The sequence below is a fragment of the Bos grunniens genome, chromosome X (assembly GCF_055505025.1).
Source record: "Bos grunniens cultivar Pamir isolate PY7600 chromosome X, Bosgru_T2T1.0, whole genome shotgun sequence".
NCBI classification, from domain to species: domain Eukaryota; kingdom Metazoa; phylum Chordata; class Mammalia; order Artiodactyla; family Bovidae; genus Bos; species Bos grunniens.
In genome coordinates this window covers 11,459,313-11,478,198 of record NC_141194.1, presented here as the reverse complement: position 1 = coordinate 11,478,198, position 18,886 = coordinate 11,459,313, and the positions used below count along the sequence as shown (strand labels likewise).

Below are 18,886 nucleotides of genomic sequence, written 5' to 3'. Positions count from 1 at the left end.
GATGTGAGAGTTGGACCATAAAGAAAGCTGAGCACCGAAGAAATGATGCTTCTGAACTGGGGCACTGGAGAAGATTCTTGAGAGTCCCTTTGACTGCAAGGAGACAAAACCAATCCATAATAAAGGAAATCAATCCTGAATATTCATTGGAAGGACTGATGCTGAAGCTGAAGCTCCAACTTTGGCCACCTGATGCAAAGAATTGACTCATTGGAAAAGACCCTGATGCTGTGAAAGACTGAAGGTAGGAGAAGAGGAAGACAAAGGAGGCATCATTGATTCAATGGACATGAGTTTGATCAAGCTCTGGGAGTTAGTGACGGACAAGGAAACCTGGTGTGCTGCAGTCCATGGGGTCGCAAAGAGTCAGAAACGGCTGAGTGACTGAACTGAACTGAACTGAATCACACTAAATAATTTTTTCTTGTCTGCTTTTCCTACACGACCACAGAAGAATGATGTCTGATTTAGTCACTGATACACATCTGGCAAACACCTGGCCAGGGCTCATTATTACTCATCAAGTTATCTCCTCTCTGCTTGTGAGCATCATCCTTTGAACCACAGACTGGCTTGCTTGTACCCACTGCGCCTAAGCCCGTCAGTTTCTTCCATGGGAAACCAAACTTATCTCAATTTTAGTTTAGAAAATCCTTTAAAAATATTCGAGTTAAAAAACAAAAGCAGCACAGTGCCTCCTGTGGGCTAATCAGGACCCCAGGAGTCAAGTCATTTGGGGATAAGGAAGGATTAGAAGGTACAGTTCCCAGAAGTATGATGAGTATGTTGAGGGGTGGAGGGAGAATGCAACATCATACGATTAATATGAGAAATCAAAGGGATAGTCCTTACAAAGTTCTTAGAACTATGTCACACACTAAGCCCAACTGAGGATTATACAGCAATGAAGAGGAATAATATATATTCATTATATATACAATGAAGAGGTTTACATGTATCTACCATACCTGACCTTGTTTTAGAGCAGAGGTTCAGCAAACTTTTTTATAAAAGGCCAGATGGTAAATACTTTAGGCTCTGTAGTCCATCCAGCTTCTGTATGGACTACTCAGCTACACTGTTCTTGTAGCAGAACAGCAGCCACAAACAATAAAAATTGTGTTAGTGGGTGGTTCAGACCATAAAGAATCTGCCTGCAATGCGGGAGACCCGTGTTCCATCCCTAGATCAGGATGATACCCTGGAGAAGGAAATGGCAATCCACTCCAGTATTCTTGCCTAGAGAATTCCATGGACAGAAGAGCCTGGTGGGCTACAGTCCATGGAGTCCCAAAGAGTCAGACACACCAGCCACAGACAATATATAAATGAACGGATATGGCTTTGCTACAATAAATCTCTTTTTCAAAGGCAGAAAGGCTGGATTTGGTTGCAGCCAGTGCTGTCCAACAGCAGTATAATAGCAAGCCAAAGAATTTAAAAATCTCTAGTGGCCACAGAAAAAAAAATAAACAGGTGAAATTAGTAATAAAGCAAAGTCGCTCAGTCCTGTCCGACTCTTTGTGACCCCATGGATTTAGCTACCAGGCTCTTCCCTCCATGGGATTCTCCAGTCAAGACTACTGGAGTGGGTTGCCATTTCCATCTCCTGGGGATCTTCCAGACCCAGGGATCAAACCTAGGTCTCCCACATTCCAGGCAAACGCTTTAACCTCTGAGCCACCAGGGAAGCCCCAAAGCTGGTAACAAATCAGGAATAACATAGAAGAGTTTAGACCTAAGATCTAAACAAAAAATTTAAATTTCTAGTCACAACCCAGGTACACCTCTGGCTATACAGGCAGCCTCTTCCTCTATGGCGAGAAATGATGCTGTCAGGAGCGTCGCAGTTTCTGAAGTGGCACAATACCGCTCTAGCGCCCTTCCGCTTTATGATGACCAATAGCAAATGTGCAACGAGCAGAAGGGACGAGGGGAAGGGACTGGCACAAGGGCCCACTCTGGCCTGGGTTCGGGTTCCAGTGGGTGGGGTGGAGCGACAAGCAAAGTCGGCTGCAAGACTTCCAAGGGTGACAGCCTGGCACCTAGCATGCAGGGAGTGGCGGCCCTGAGGGATCTACCCACGCTCGGCTGGAGCAGAGGGGAAGGCGAAAGCACGTCCGGGTCTACCGGCCCCGGCACACTGAGAGCCTCCCCAAGCGGTGTGGGCTTCCACTGGGAACAACTGGGTCGCCTGTGTGCAGCCAAACAGACATTGGCGAAACCTGAATTCCACTCACCGAGAAGCACATGCGAAACCCGGAAGTCCTCAGTGTCCTCGGTGCCTGAGAGGGCTTCTGGTCCCAGGGCGGGACCATGGAAGCTCAACCAATCATCCCTCAGACTGGAGAACAAGAACTCAATGCATGCATGCTAGGAAAGTGGCGTCTGCACAGAGCGATGGACCGGCAAGAGGCCGGCAAGAGGCCGGCCCCACCCCCACCCCCACCCCCACCCCCACCCCCACCCCCACCCCCACCCCCACCCCCACCCCCACCCCCACCCCCCGCAGCTCCCAAATCTGGTCCTGGTCTGGAGCCGGCAATCTGCAGCCAGCCACGAATTGAAAAAAATAAAAAGAAATAAACAAATAGCCCCACTGTTGCTTTTGAGCATCGAAGTTTGTTGAACTACCCTTTCTGTTTCCCATCAAGACAGTGCTCGGTTAAATGTTGACAACACTTAGGACGAAAATGAGTTTACTTAACGTGGTAATTAATTCAACAAGTACTTATTGCACCCCTCGCATGCATCGGTTGATATGAAAGCAGAAGACATTCATTAAGGAGCCTTGTGCATGCTGCGTGTCCCACCCCACACATTCTTTCCCTGCCAGGATCCCGTAAAGACACCCTGATGGTAGGACTAGAGAAAGTGGCAGCCTTCTTTGCTGATCCTTTACTCTAGGGTATCTTGGGGGATGGTTCAAGGAAGCAGGGTGTCTGTATGATTGAGCCACGTGATAAACATTACCTAGAAGGAGGGGAGACAGGACCAGGACTAAAACTGTAATCAGTAACGCAGGAGCAGCGACTCCGTCTTAAAAACTTGAAGAACTGCAGATTTATCCTAGATGTAATCTAGGAGACTAGTTTCAAAAGGCTATCGCTGTGAAATTGTTTCCAGCACAAGAACAAAGTGAGACACCTATTAATCTAATTTAATGAACCGCCCCAGCTCTGTAGGGTATAAGTAAGGAGAAACGTTAAAGTTTTTCTCACCACTGCCTTGAAACACTCTCTGTTGGCTCTCTTCCTACATCTTGGCTGCTCTAGGGCTGGAGCTTGAGGCTTGAGCAAATCCCACAGCTCTTCTTTTCCTTCCAGTTTTATTGACATAATTAACGTGCAGCTCTGTATTAAGTTTGGGCTTCCCGTGAGGCTCAGTTGGTAAAGAATCTGCCTGCAATGCGGGAGACCTGGGTTCGATCCCTGTGTTGGGAAGATCTCCTGGAGAAGGGAAAGGCTATCCACTACAGTATTCTGGCCTGGAGAATTCCTTGGACTGTAGAGTCCATGCGGTTACAAAGTGTTGGACACGACTGAGCAACTTTCACTTTCACTGTTTAAGTTTAAAATGTACACATAATGATTTGACTTATATACATCATGAAATGGTGACTACAGTATGCTTAGTGAACATCCATCATCTCATATAAAAATAAAAGGAAAAAATTGTTTTCCTTGTGATGAAAGCTCCCAGGATTTACTCTGAACAACTTTCATATTCAACATACAGTGATTGTTAATTATCTTTATCACAGTTGTACATTATAGCCCTACTGCTAACTTGTAATTGGAAAAGGAAATGGCAGCCCACTCCAGTGTTCTTGCCTGGCGAATCCCAGGGATGGGGGAGCCTGGTGGGCTGCCGTCTATGGGGTCGCAGAGAGTTGGACAGGACTGAAACAACTTAGCAGCAGCAGCAGCAGCAGCAGCTAACTTGTAACTGGAGGTTTGTGTGTTTTGACTACCTCTATCCAATTCCCCTTCCCATTGCCTCCTCATAGATTTTTCTAGTCACTTTCAGTATAAAGAAACAATCTTAAGTTGTTAAAAAGTCCATTCTAATCAGATCTTCGATTACTTAACCAATTCAAACACCAATGCTCCCTCACTTCAGGTGTAATCTGTAACTCTGTGGACCAGCAAAGGACACAGGAATCTATTCCTTCACTATCCTTCTTGTACCCTTTCTTGGCTTCCTGTGCTATCTTCTGGTCTCTCCAGGATAAGGACAGGAAGAAGGAGAGGTAAAAAGTTTTATCTGATTAGTATTGTGGATTGAATGGTGCTCCACCTCCCCCAGAAAGATATACTCATTTCCTAACACTGGAACCTATGAATGTCACCTTATTTTTTTTTAAGTGGGGGGGGGCTCTTTATAGATATAATTAAGTTAAAGATCCTGAGATAAGATCATCTCGGATGACCTGGGTGGACCCTAACCCCAGTGATGAGTATCTTTAGAAAAGACAGAAGAGAAGACACAGAGGCAGAGGAGAAGCCATTGAAGATCAAGGTGGGCATCAGGGTGATGCAACCACAAGCCAAGAGACTCCTAGAGCCACAAGAAGCAAGGAAGGATTCTCCCCAGAGGTTTTTGGAGGATCATGGTCCTGCCAACACTTTGAGGTTGAACTTGTAGCTCCAGAACTGAGAGAATAGATTTCCGTTGTTTGAAGCCACCCAGTTTTTTATGGCACCCACAGGAAACTAATTAACGATGGTGTTACCTGGTATGGGAGCTCTCCGGATGCTGATATTCAAAGGCTGCCTCTTTTGTGTGCTCACTTTGGGGATACTTTTTGGAGATTTCCCCCTTGCTGGGGGGCCCCTACTCACCCATTCTCTGGTTCAGACAGTACAGTGGTTGAATACCAGCTCCTGCATTTAGTGGCATGTTGCACCCAGCCTTCTGTTGAGTCAGGTCACCTGCAGACAGGCCTCTTAAATGAGGTCCTTAGCTACTTGCTTGCTATGCACTTAGCCCTTGGGAAAGTCCTAGCAGCTCTGTCCCCCTCCCCACTCTACCACAAGCCCTGGAAGCAGAGGCTGCTCCCTCTGCCATCAGAGGTAGACTTAAGCAGCCCCTGCTAGCTCCTCACCTGTAGGGTTTTTCCAGGGAATCAAGCACCTTGTGCCCTTTCAATTCAGTTCAGGAGCATCTGTCAGTCTCTCTTGAGTGGTTCTCTCAAGTTCCCCTCCACTTGCCGGGAAGGCTGGAGGAAGTTTCTAGAATTCTAACAACCATCTTCTAATTTTGTCTTCTCTTGTGCATCAGCTGAAAAGGGGTGACAAACCACGGTTGGCAGATGTAGTGTTGGGCTCCCCACATAGCCCCATGTAGACTGTCTCTCTAGAAGAGTGCCCAGCAGGTACTTAAACACTGAGCTCTGATCTAGGTGAAATCAAAGTCAGGAAATTCCCGTTTAATATCCTCTTGCCCCAGGGGTGACCCGGAGGTCATTTCCATACCTCTTGTTCTCCTCTCCCACACCTTCTGTCCATTCTGCCCTTTCTCTGGAAGGGAAGTTCTACCACAGATTTGTGGCAACAGAGTAGGAGACAATGAAGGATCCACAAGCCAGGCTCCCATTACTTGGTGGTACATATCATTCAAGAGGCAGAGAAACAACATTGATACTACTTGGTCACTGTTGGCGGGGTAGGGCTTCACAATCCATGTAATCAGAAAAATAGAGAAAAAGTACAAAAAGAGATGGATGAAAAGAGACCAACTCAAATACCGCCGCCTGTCTATTCAGCTGACTCCCGCATTGCTGTTAATAAGTTCGATCCGAAGCCCACCCCCTGGAACGTCACTCTGTCAGTGACTTGTTACCATGAGGAACGCGCCTACCTGTGATGTGGACTATTCTATGAGAGCCCCCACTGCATTTGGTTCTCACGGTTTTCTTTCAAAAGGATGTCGTTTTGTAAGAGCATTTCATCAGAGGAGCAGCATACATCTGACTCTTTGTGACTATAGCCCACCAGGCTCCTCTGTCCATGGGGATTCTCCAGGCAGGAATACTGGAGTGGGTTGCCACGCCCTCCTTCAGGGGATCTTCCCAACCCAGGGATCGAACCCAGGTCTCCTGTATTGCAGGCAGATTCCTTACCATCCGAGCCACCAGGGAAGCCCAAGATGTAAGCAGTGAACTAAAATCCATTAACGTATGCTGCTTCCTTGGTCTTTTGTGCTTGTACCCCACAGCCTGAAGGCTTACTGTCCCAGATTCACCACCGTACATAGCATCTACAGACCCCCTTTCCCCACATCCCAAGGGCGTGCTGCCAGAAGCAGCCATTCATCAGGAACGAGAATATGAAGGAGAACCATGCTCATCCCAGGTCTTCTGAGATGCATCTGCCCAGAAGTATACCATTCTGATTTATGGTGCCCGAGAGAAGCAGTTTTTCCATTTTAGCCTCACTTTCCCCCCATAACAACCTACCACACTGTAGTTGCTACATCATTTGGTGCATACAATAGTATTTCTGTTATTATTCATTTCAAACCTGACCCAAACACCACCTAGGTTTCTAGCTGCTGAAGACGATGAATGTGTTCAACTCCTTGTCATGACAAGAGTAAATCACTTAGCTTGCTATGTTGGCTGGGACAATTACATGTACTCAATACCAGCTTTTATGTGACGGCGTTCATGTGGAGGACTCGGACAGGTTTTGCAACCCAGCTTTCATCCCACCTTCTGAACAGCCCATCAGGTGCCCTGCTCCGCGGCTAGCCAGGGGGCAGCTACATGATCCAAGGTGGCCTGATCGCACACCCCTCCCTGGAAAGTGACTTTTGTGGAACAACATGGAGAGTAACTTGGTAAGAGATTTTTCCAGCAGATGGTGGCTTCCTGATAGACAGTGGCTTTTTCCCATCCACTTCTAGCCCTGGAGCTTATTTCCAAGGCTGGGTTGCTGGGCTTTCCATCCTCACACACACTCGTCTTTCCTTACTGTAACTTCCCTTTGCTGTAGGTTAGCAGAGGTCTGTTTTCTGTCACTGGCTACCAGCAAACACTGACTCAGCCTCCATCTTAATGCAGCTGTGTGATCTGAATCATCAGAGGAGAATCTCTGATCTTACACAGTGCTGAAAGTGCCTTCTTACCTGTTTCTTGGTATTAAGGCAGTGGAAGCTACTATTACAAAAGAGTAAATATTATTTGGGCTTCTCTGGTGGCTTGGTGGTAAAGAATCTGCCTGTCAATGCAGGACCTGTAGGTTCGATCCCTGGGTCATCAGGAAGACCTCCTGGAGAAGGAAATGGCAACCTACTCCAGTATTCCTGCCTCAGAAATCCCATGGACAGAGGAGCCAAGCGTCCTACCGTCCACGGGATCACAAAAGAGTGGGACACGACTCAGTGGCTAAACAACAACAACAATTACTTAGTGTGGTTACAGTTCCAGCTGTTTATTCCTTAAGCCTGAGTTTTTTTTATAAGGGCGGTTTCCTTTTCATTTGTCAGAGATCAACAGAAAGGGACAGAGGATAAGTCAATGTTGACGGGGTGAACAGGGAGAGAATGAGAGGCCTGCAAGCTTGGATTTCCAAGAGCTCAGGGGCGAGTGACTGGAAGGTTCTGGGTACCCAGAAAGAAGCATGAATTCACAAAATACTAGGGAGAGGAGAAATGGGATGAAGAGGAAGCAAGAGACGCTGAAGACAGCCCTCTTTGACTTCTGCCTGCTGGCAGCCACGCACGCACAGGGAAGCTGCCACAAGAGGGCACTGCGGGAACTCTGAGAGAGGAGCTGGAAACCAAGGGAGGCAAGGACCAACTGTCCCTTTCAGCAGGGGAGCTCGGGGACTCCAGCTCAAATTCAGGAGGAAAAGCATTCTAAAAGGACAGTGACAGGGAGAACAAAGGGGGATGTGGAAACTTTTATCAGTGTCCAGAAAGACCAACAAATGGGGCAGAGATGGGGGTTCCAGGCACCCAACAGCGGGAAAGAAGACCCTCAAGCCTGAACCCCTGGGCCTGTTGAACTCACTCCTCAAGATTCCAATGCTGGGATTTCCCTTGTGGCCCAGTGGTTAAGACTCCATGCTTCCACCATCCCTGATTAGGGAGCTAAGATCTCATATGCTGTGTAGCATGGCCAAGAAGAGCAGGGGGCGGGTTCCAAAGCCATTTATCTCCAGGCCAAGGTCCCTGGGTATCCTGGATGGCAGGCTAGGGGACATCCCCAAGGTCAAAGTCATCAATGGCTGGATTATGCATGAGTCTGTGGAACTACAGTCACAACCTGCCTGTATTGAGAGATGAACTCATGTCCCATCAGCAGGCCCCAAGTCACACTGATGAGGTTCATCTTAAAGAGGGGTAACACTTTCACTTATGTGAAGCAATAACCACCCCCAGAAGTCCCCCTGTGTTCCTTCCTGGCACCCTTTCCAAGGGTAAACACAATGCCAACTTCGCCACCCTAGATTCATTGCATCTGATCTCAAAACTCATATAAGTGTATGTTGGGGGGAACATATATATGGAACCATACAGTATGTGCTTTGTTTGTTTGTTTGTTTGTTTACTTTTCGAGTGTGCTGTGTGGCTTTTGGGATCATAGTTTCCCAACCAGGGATTGAACCTAGGCCCTCGGCAATGAGAGCATGGAGTCCAACCACTGGACTACCAGGGAATTCCCAGGCTTCTTTTGATCAATGTCATATTTCAGAAATTCATCAGTGTTCCTGTGAGTAGTATTAGTTTGTTCATTCTCATTTCTTGCTAATATTTCCCTGAATAAATATACCAGTTTATTTATCCATTCTACTCAAAAGGGACATGATGCATATTTGAGTTGTTTTAGTATGACTATTATACACAGTGCCATCATGTGTTTCTATGGAATATTTACCTAGGAGTGGAGTGCTGTTTTTGGTCATAAATGATGCGTGACCATAAGTTGACATATAAAGTCTTCTGTATGATTTTTGTACCCTAAAAAGGCACTTCCAAATGTTTTTTGAGCAACATTGCCAGTGAAATACACATATAGGCTCTCAAAGAAATTACTGAGAAGGAAAGAGTAATTGGTTCTCACCTAATTGCACTGAATCCGCCACCCATCATGGTCTAGAAAGTGGCCACAGAGTGGGAGAAACCATAACAAACAAAACCACGACCTAGAAATGGAAAACAATTTCTATAACACTCCCAAACCGACTAGAGATATACATAGGACAGGTTTCGGTCCAAAATAGGCAGATGTAACCTTTCCATTCTAAACCCACTTTGGGGAGCCCTCCTCAGCTCCAGGAGGGGCTCTCACCACCCCACAACTGCCTCTTAGATAAAAGTCGATTTGCAAACTGTTGTACAGAGTTTTTTCACATGTGTGCTAAGGATGGAATTTTTATGAAGCAGGCTAGCATATTTAGAGATGTAAGAGTTCCCCACAGGTCATAAATAACTATTACAATCTACAACTCTATTTTCCACAGGAAGAAAGAACCCCTATCTGTACACATTACAGAAATCCCAAATTGCTAACTGCTTTGCTGTTCCCTGGCCACATAGAATGAAGCTGCCTCCATGTAGCACAGGATAAGGCTTTGCGTGGAGACCGAACACAGCGATCTGGCATTTGCAGTCACTGTTTCGCTGACTTGAAGAGGAAAAAAGAAAAAGGTTGAAAATATCCCACTTACATGTGGAATTTAAAAAGGTGATACAAATGAACTTATTTATAAGACAGAAACAGACTCACAGACTTTGAAAACAAACTTATGGTTACCAAAGGGGAAAGGTGAGGGGGAGGGATAAATGAGGAGTTTGGGATTAACATATACACATTTCTATAAAATAGATGATCAACAAGGACCTACCGTATAGTGCTGGGAACTCTACTCAATATTCTGTAATCACCTATATGGGGAAAGAATCTGGAAAAGAATGGATATATGTACATGTTTAACTAAACCACTGTGCTGTACGTCTGAAATACAATATTGTAAATCAACTCTACCCCAATGTAAAATACAAATAAAATTACAAAAAAATTTTAAAAAATTGATAGTTCTCTCTCAGAACATAGAATGCTTTTACTTTATGTCTGTTTATTTTGCAGAAACTAATTCACCTTATTTCTTCCAGTCTGATTGGAAAAAGATTTAAACATTGGTCCTGGAAAAGTAAGTTCCAGAAAGCAGTAGTATCAAAGGTGAGAATGTTAGCTGCCAAGTTCTAAACTTCTCAGGAGTCCACACTGCTACCCAGCTTTTTGCACTGCCATCCCCTCACCCAACTGACTCCTGAAAGGTGCTAAGAGGCTGCTGTCGGGAGGCCATTCTCCATGGGTCTCGTGTGTTTCTGCCCGTTTTCCGTACAAAGGCGTTGGCAGCTTTTGTTCTGTGCTGTCTTATCAAGGAGAGTGGTGCGGCACACAGCCTGGGAGAAGAGAGATAGTATCTTATTTCTCAAGAGCAGATTTGTTTCCTGACAAAGCCAAAAAAACAGTCTCCTTCTAGGGCAAAGTTTGGGCAGGTGGGCTAGTGGTCCCCTTATAAGTGTGGGGCTTTCCTTAACTCAGGACTCCTCAGCTGGGACACAAACTCACCCTGTACCTGGCATCCTTCTGGATGGGCCTCTTTGTTGGCCCGCCCGCTGGGAGACTCGGGGTGGGGGGTAAGGGGCAGTGGACTGACCGAGGCCCATGCTACCTGTTGTCCCATGAGAAATAAAGTCTGTCTGTGACCCAGGAGGCTTGTCTTTTCTACTGATACCTAATAAAACTGTGACAGGTCAACTTATTAGCTTTGCAAGTAGGGCTACGGTTCTTGACATCTGAAAACATCTTCAGGTAAAAGAATTCCAGAGTAATCCCACAAGTATTCTGTGCCTGAGGAAAAAAGAAGAGCACCAAAAATATAGGTGACATCAGGCCACGCTAGAGATCAGTGCATTCTTCGGGACGCATCAAGTGCCCGAGCTGAAGGTATTCCTCCTTGTTTAGGAGAGGAGCAGGTGTGATGGGGAAGGGGCAGAAATGAGTGGGAGTTAGTGTCCAGAGGAGGGAGCCCATAACAGCGAGGGGGGAGAGAGTGGGAGAGGATGAATGACAAGGGGAGTTCCATGTTGAGTAGTGGCCAGGGTCCACAGGTATGGGAGTCGTGGCTGAAATATTTTTCCTTAGGTTCGCCAAAGGAATCCAATGGGATTCCGTGCTGCTGCAGGCTACAGATCCATGATTATAGGCTGTGGACTGGAATTCGAAACAAGATATTGGTGTTTAACGTCCAAGAAGTTAGTCCCAAAGACTGTGTTCTTGCAGTGGACATGGCAAGGCAGCCCTCTGGGGCTCAAGAAGAATGGTCACATGACATCGGATTGTGTTTTGTTTGGAATCCTAGATAGGCCAAGAGAGGATTTCTTTTTGTCTCATGTAACGTCAAGCAGTGACCAGTGTGGGACAGCGTAGACATGCCACCATGTCATCAGGAACCCAGCTTTCCTCCAGCTGTGTACTCCACCATAGGCTGTGGCCCTTGCCCACATGGTCACAAGGCAGCTCCCAGAGCTCCTGCCTTCACAATCACATTGCAGGCAGGAAGGAGGGAGGGAAATGGCAAAAGGAGCTGCCAGCTGAGAGCCTTCTTTAATGAACCTTCCTGGAAGCCTCACCAATGACTTCAGTGAGCCCCTCCATCTGTAGGAGAGGTTGGGAAACACAGCCTTTTAGTTGAACACATTGCAGCCCCCCCATATATATTTATACATGGTCATACTGGTAAGGAAAAAGGTGAGAAAGGCTATTGGGTAGGCAACTAGAAGTCTCTGCTACAGATACTAGAGAAATGTGCAATATTACTGAATTCGATTTAAATCAGCTTCATATTGATTTTCTCCCTATATGTAACATAATTGCAGGCCTCCCTATTTCATTTCAGTTTAACATCTCTTCCTATCACATGGGTTACTGGGGCACTGACTGGCCTTCACTGCACAGCCTCCTCTCTATCTTCCTTTACTCTAAGCCATGACTATGCTCTCAAATTTCCCTGGTCACTGAGGAGACACGGTGGGGGAGGTCTTCTTCAGGTTCTAGCACCGTCATATAATAGAAATCACTTGTGTCGGTCAACTTTTGCCATGTAACAAACCACCCCACATTTTCATTTTCGCACCTTAACACAACCATTTTATAATGTTATTATGTCTTACAATTCTGTGGGCTGATTTCACTAAGCCAGGAAGTTCTTCATCTGGTCTCACTAGAAACACTGTTTTGGGGGTTTCTGTAACTAGTAGTTATCCTAACAGATCCCACAGTCCTGTGTCGACTTTCTATGGGAAAAGAACTTCACACTAAATGAAAACAATGTATTTTTTCCCACCATCTTAAAAGGTTGATTTAAACCCTTGGTAATCCTTCTTTTTGTCTTTTTTTTTTCTTTTAAATAATCCTTCTTATTTAAAAGAAAAAGACAAAGAAGAAGAAGGATTACTATAAGTTTCAATATAAAAAAAACTCTAAGAAAAAGGCTACAAATTTTTAGGGTTAGTAGGTGGACACATTCTCGCTTTCCTTCCTTTTACAGGTCAATTCCTTTGTCACTTCCAGGGCTAACAGGCAAATATCTGGGGAATCTTCTGTTTGGGAGCTGTCCTGAACCACCTTCCAACCTAGAATCTTAAAACAGAATATACTTTTATCCACAGGAATGTACACTCAGGATTCATTACCACACAAAGAAGTTCTTGAATTTGGAAGAAAAGAGAAATAGACAAGAGAAAAAGACAAAATAGTCTTTTGGAACCTGGTTACTAGAATAATTTTGATTTTAGATAATTCTTGGAGACCTTTAATTCAACAACTTAAGCTAATTGGCATCATAGTTATGAGGCCTAAGAAAGCAGTTGTGTGTTTCCATAATAGCAAGTAATTTTAAGAATTTTTAAGAATATAAGTTAAAAATAATGTGTGTTTTCACAGAAAAAAGAATATAAAACACATTTTCTAGCAAAGCAAATAACGATACACATAATTAAACATACAATCAACAACACATTTTCTTACTTAGACAAACTTAAACCATGACACAAGGTGATTATTTGGATATTATTATTACAAAGGACTTAAATATACAAACTTGGTTGTGAAAGATCTGACTAAGCCTCTTGGGTAAAAGTCTAGGAGAAGGCAATGGCACCCCACTCCAGTACTCTTGCCTGGAAAATCCCATGGATGGAGGAGCCTGGTGGGCTGCAGTCCATGGGGTCATAAGAGTCAGACACCACTTAGCGACTTCACTTTCATTTTTCACTTTCATGCATTGGAGAAGGAAATGACAACCCACTCCAGTGTTCTTGCCTGGAGAATCCCAGGGATGTGGGAGCCTGGTGGGCTGCCATCTATGGGGTTGCACAGACTCGGATATGACTGAAGCGACGTAGCAGCAGCAGCAGCATGATGTTATAGTTTCCAAGAAGTGCCATAAAAATCAAATAGTTAAACATTTCTCTGTGTTGCTTTTTTTTTTTTTTTGGGTAATTCTAGAAATGTTACATAAAGTGGTTCACCAAGTCATGTAGACACATCACATGTACTGGGGTGGGGAGGGCTGAACTGATGCATCCAAGTTTTATAGACTCAGAAATGAATGAGAAGATACAATGGTACTATATTTAAAGCAAATATCAGTATATCATATACAAGAAAGGTATCTTACAATAATGAGTCTATTTGAACACCACAATTTCTAAAATGTAGGGGGGTGACCTATGATATATTGTCAAAAAACTGAAAACTGACGTAAAAGCCAAATATAAAGATATAAAAGATAACAGTAGCATTCAACCATCCACAGGTCAAAGGCCATCTGAACATAAGCCTGAGACCAGAAAGACACCGTCCACTGCAATTTCTCCAGTCTTGCCCTTGCCACGTTCAGCTTCAAAAATGATCTAATAATGGAGAGGGAATAAAAAATTACTTGCAAGTATTTAATGCAATGATAAAGTCCCACTATTTAATTGCTATTAAACTGAATTCAATTCATATGCCCCTATTCCATAGAAACAGGCTTTGACATTGAATATATGGTAATGTATTTTCCAGATGCCTGGTATCTACACTGACTGAATTACAATTGGAGAAAACAGGGCTCCTGCAACACCTAAAAGAATCTGAAAAGCCCTGAAAGCTGAGAATAGTAAAGTTTAAGAGGAAATTTTGGAATTCCTTCCCTTTTAGAAGAAAAAAAAAAGCAAAACTAAAGGAATAATACTGTTTTCTTCTCAAAACCCAGGCTAGAAGAAATTTAATTATCGTCATGAACCCTCCTCCTCCACTGGTGGGAATGCAAATTGGTACAGCCACTATGGAGATCTGTATGGTAGTTCCTTAAAAAACTAAACACAGAGCTACCGTATGATAGGCCAGTCCCACTCCTGGGTGCTGAGAAAACTGTAATTCAAAAAGACAGATGCATTCCAATGTTCATTGCAGAGCTATTTACAATAGCCAAGATATGGAAGCAACCTAGATGTCCATCCACAGATGAAGGGAAAAGAAGGTGTGGTGTAATGGAATATTAGTCAGCCATAAAAAAGAATGAAATAATGCCATTTGCAACAATATGGATGGATCTAGTTGGTCCTACTAAATGAAGTAAGACATAGAAAGACAAAAATGTGATATGATTTATATATGGAATGTAAAAAAAATAGTGGGAAAAAATAGTACATATAAATGTATTTACAAAACAGAGCCACAGACATAGAAAACAAACATGGTTACCAAAGGGGACAGGGGTAGGGAGGGATAAATTGGGAGACTGGGATTAATATACATACACTATCATATATAAGATAGTAACTGGGAATTCCCTAAAAGTCTTTTGGTTAGGACTGGGAGCTTGCACTCTCAGGGCCCAGGTTCAATCCCTGGTCCAGGAACTAACATGGATGGACCTAGAGAATATCACATTAAATGAAGTAAGTCAGACAGAGAAAGACCAACACCATATGATACCAGTCACATGTGGGATTTAAAATATGACACAAATGTGGACTTCCCTGGCAGTCCAGTGGTTAAGACTCTGCACTCCCAATGCAGGGGGCATGGGTTTGATCCCTAGTTGGGGAACTAAGATACTGCATGTGGCACATTGGGGCCAAAAAATAAATAAAATAAGATATGAGAAAAGTGAACCTATCTACAAAACAGAAACAGACTCACAGACATAGAAAGCAGACTTGCAGTTACCAAGGTGGAGTGGGGGAGGGTGGATTGGGAATTTGGGATTAGCAGATGCATTGGAGGAGGAAATGGCAACCCACTCCAGTGTTCTTGCCTGGAGAATCCCAGGGATGGCGGGGCCTGGTGGGCTGCCGTCTATGGGGTCGTACAGAGTTGGACATGACTGAAGCAACTTAGCAGCAGCAGCAACAGCAGATGCAAACTATTAGAGACTGGATAAACAGCAAGGTCCTACTATAGGGCATGGGGAACTCTATTCAGTACCTTGTGATAAACCATAATGGAAAAGATTAAGAAGAATTATAGTTAGGTCCCCTACATATGAGCCTTCAAGTTTCTAGCTTTCAGAGATGCAAACGTACGTTCCATTCGTGTCAGGCGTGAGTGACATTCCAGCTCGTCCTCTGTCTCCTATTGCTGACGATCCTTCAGCTCTACCATCTCCCACCTCCTCTCCCTCCTCCATCAGTAACTCCTCTTGCCTGTCCACTTTATGCCAGCCCCAATGTGCCAGCTGTTGTACTGCACTACTGTGCTTTCTGAGGTACTATACTGTAACATTTTCCACAGTTTATTGTGATCCACACAGTCAAAGGCTTTGGCATAGTAAATAAAGCAGAAATAGACGTTTTTCTGGAACTCTCTTGCTTTTTCGATGATCCAGTGGATGTTGGCAATTTGGTCTCTGGTTCATCTGCCTTTTCTAAAACCAGCCTGAACATCTGGAAGTTCACGGGTCACGTATTGCTGAAGCCTGGCTTGGAGAATTTTGAGCATTAGTTTACTAGCGTGTGAGATGAGTGCAATTGGGCAGTAGTTTGAGCATTCTTTGGCATTGCCTTTCTTTGGGATTGGAATGAAAACTGACCTTTTCCAGTCTTGTGGCCACTGCTGAGTTTTCCAAATTTGCTGGCATATTGAGTGCAGCACTTTCACAGCATCATCTTTCAGGATTTGAAATAGCTCAACTGGAATTCCATCACCTCAACTAGCTTTGTTCGTAATGATGCTGTCTAAGGTCCACTTGACTTCACATTAAAGGATATCTGGCTCTAGGTCAGTGATTATACCATTGTGATTATCTGGGTCGTGAAGATCTTTTTTGTACAGTTCTTCTGTGTATTCTTGCCACCTCTTCTTAATATCTTCTGCTTCTGCTTCTGCAAGAGATGGGAATAACATCTTCAGATGCCTGACCTGCCTCTTGAGAAATTTGTATGCAGGTCAGGAAGCAACAGTTAGAACTGGACATGGAACAACAGACTCGTTCCAAATAGGAAAAGGAATACGTCAAGGCTGTATATTGTCACCCTGCTTATTTAACATCTATGCAGAGTACATCATGAGAAATTCTGGGCTGGAATAAGCACAAGATGGAATCAAGATTGCCGGGAGAATTATCAATAACCTCAGACATTCAGATGACACCACCCTTATGGCAGAAGGTGAAGAGGAACTAAAAAGCCTCTTGATGAAGGTGAAAGAGGAGAGTGAAAAAGTTGGCTTAAAACTCAACATTCAGAAAATGAAGATTATGGCAACTGGTCCCATCACTTCACGGGAAATAGACAGGGAAACAGTGGAAAGTGTCAGACTTTATTTTTTGGGGCTCCAAAATCACTGCAGATGGTGACTGCAGCCACGAAATTAAAAGACGCTTACTCCTTGGAAGGAAAGTTATGACCAACCTAGATAGCATATTCAAAAGCATAGACATTACTTTGCCAACAAAGGTCCGTCTAGTAAAGGCTATGGTTTTTCCAGTAGTCATGTATGGATGTGAGAGTTGGACTGTGAAGAAAGCTGAGCGCTGAAGAATTGATTCTTTTGAACTGTGGTGTTGGAGAAGACTCTTGAGAGTCTCTTGGACTGCAAGGAGATCCAACCAGTCCATTCTGAAGGAGATCAGCCCTGGGATTTCTTTGGAAGGAATGATGCTAAAGCTGAAACTCCAGTACTTTGGCCACGTCACGCAAAGAGTTGACTCTTTGGAACAGACTCTGATGCTGGGAGGGATTAGGGGCAGGAGGAGAAGGCGATGACAGAGGATGAGATGGTTGGATGGCATCACCGACTCAATGGACATGAGTTTGGGTGCACTCTGGGAGTTGGTGTTGGACAGGGAGGCCTGACGTGCTGTGATTCATGGGGTCGCAAAGAGTCGGATACGAGTGAGTGACTGAACTGAAGTGAACTAAACTAAGATTTAAAATGTTTTCTTTATTTTCTGTGTTTTTTAATGTATTATTTGTGTGAAAACTATTATAAACCTATTACAGTACAGTACTATATAGCCAATTGAGTTAGATGGGTACCTTGGCTAAATTTGTTGGACTTACAAATGCATTCTAGGAACACAACTCATTCATATGCAGGGGACTTACTGTATATAGAGGTAGAACTTAATCACATGTACAGCAGAGATGAACACAACATTATAAACTAACTATACTTGAATAAAATAAGTATTTTGGAAAACGACCTTCTAGTTTCCATTCATTGTGATATGTGTTGGGCATAAAGTCAATGAGCAGGATGTGCTTTTATGTAGTAAGGAATTTAGAGCCTGGTTTGGAAGGAAGTTGGTGGGAGGAGCCTGACACATGAGCATTTCATTTCCACAGAATATGATATGCCTGCATCTGACAAGTAATATCGTTAGTTGTGCTGTTAAATACCTTGCCTATTTCACTCCAGAATATAAGCTCTTAAGTGGAGGGGAAAGTCTTATTCATCTCTGTAGCCCCAAGGCCTAGGTACTTCAGTTAAGTGTTTTGCTTTGTTTGTTAAGTCACTGAAAAAGAATGTAAATATCTCATTTTATATAGTTTTCTACTTACGCTTTTGGGAGTATCAATTCCGTGATACAGCTGAATTTTCCCCATCCTCCACTGTTCATCCATGCTCCTAGTTTTCTCCCAAGCCAGAGCATTGTTCCTATTTTTCACAAACACTCTAAGCTTCCCTACTTTGTTTCCAGCCAGCCGGTAATTAAAGAGCAAACAGAAGTTGCTGTGGGGTTGCAGGTTGGGGAGGAGAAGTTTCAAACGGCCTATGTCCTTCTTCTGACCTGTCAGGGCTGAAACAGCCATATAGTAGCCAACAGCTGGAAGAGAAGAAATACCCACAGTTAATGAGGCCATTGCAAAGGGTTTGGCTACAGTGAATAAAATAGCTGTTAAAAAATGAACACTAGGTGCCTACGGGGAAAGCTCAAGTCCTTTTCATTTCAAATATTTAGGAACAAAATTTTCATGCTAACATGAATTTTAGAATCCTAGGGCTGAAATTCTTTGCTCTGTAGAGAAGGAAACTGAGAGAGAAACTGAAGAATCTGCTCACATTCACAAAGCTTGGTAGTAGTAGGTATGGGGTAAGAATCTAACTTAATGATCTTTGATCACTGTAGATAATTTTCAGCTAACAGAAAATTTGTGTTCCAGAACTTTCCACCTTGGTTGTTTGATCCTGGAATGCATTTCTCCACTGAGTTGTAGGTACGATGGCTAGCTGGTTAGGTGGGTCCACAGTGTGGTATTTAATTCACAACATACATGAATTTGTACTAACGGTATCATGGAGCTGAGCCACAATGTGCAATGTATCACTCCAAGTTCTGTTTGAAGATGGCAGGAACACAGATTACCTTCTGTTTCT

General features: G+C 44.0%; 1 protein-coding gene across 1 annotated transcript in view; it reads right to left on the bottom strand.

Annotated features, from left to right (window-relative positions):
- Window positions 1–12,817: 12,817 nt before the first annotated feature.
- LOC147339780 (epidermal growth factor-like protein 6) overlaps window positions 12,818–18,886 on the bottom strand; it is a 63,866-nt gene continuing 57,797 nt past the window's right edge. The window contains 2 exon segments of the mRNA XM_086388852.1: window positions 12,818–13,932; window positions 18,070–18,335. Coding sequence (XP_086244978.1) covers window positions 13,822–13,932; window positions 18,070–18,335 — 377 coding nt within the window. The 3' untranslated portion in view covers window positions 12,818–13,821.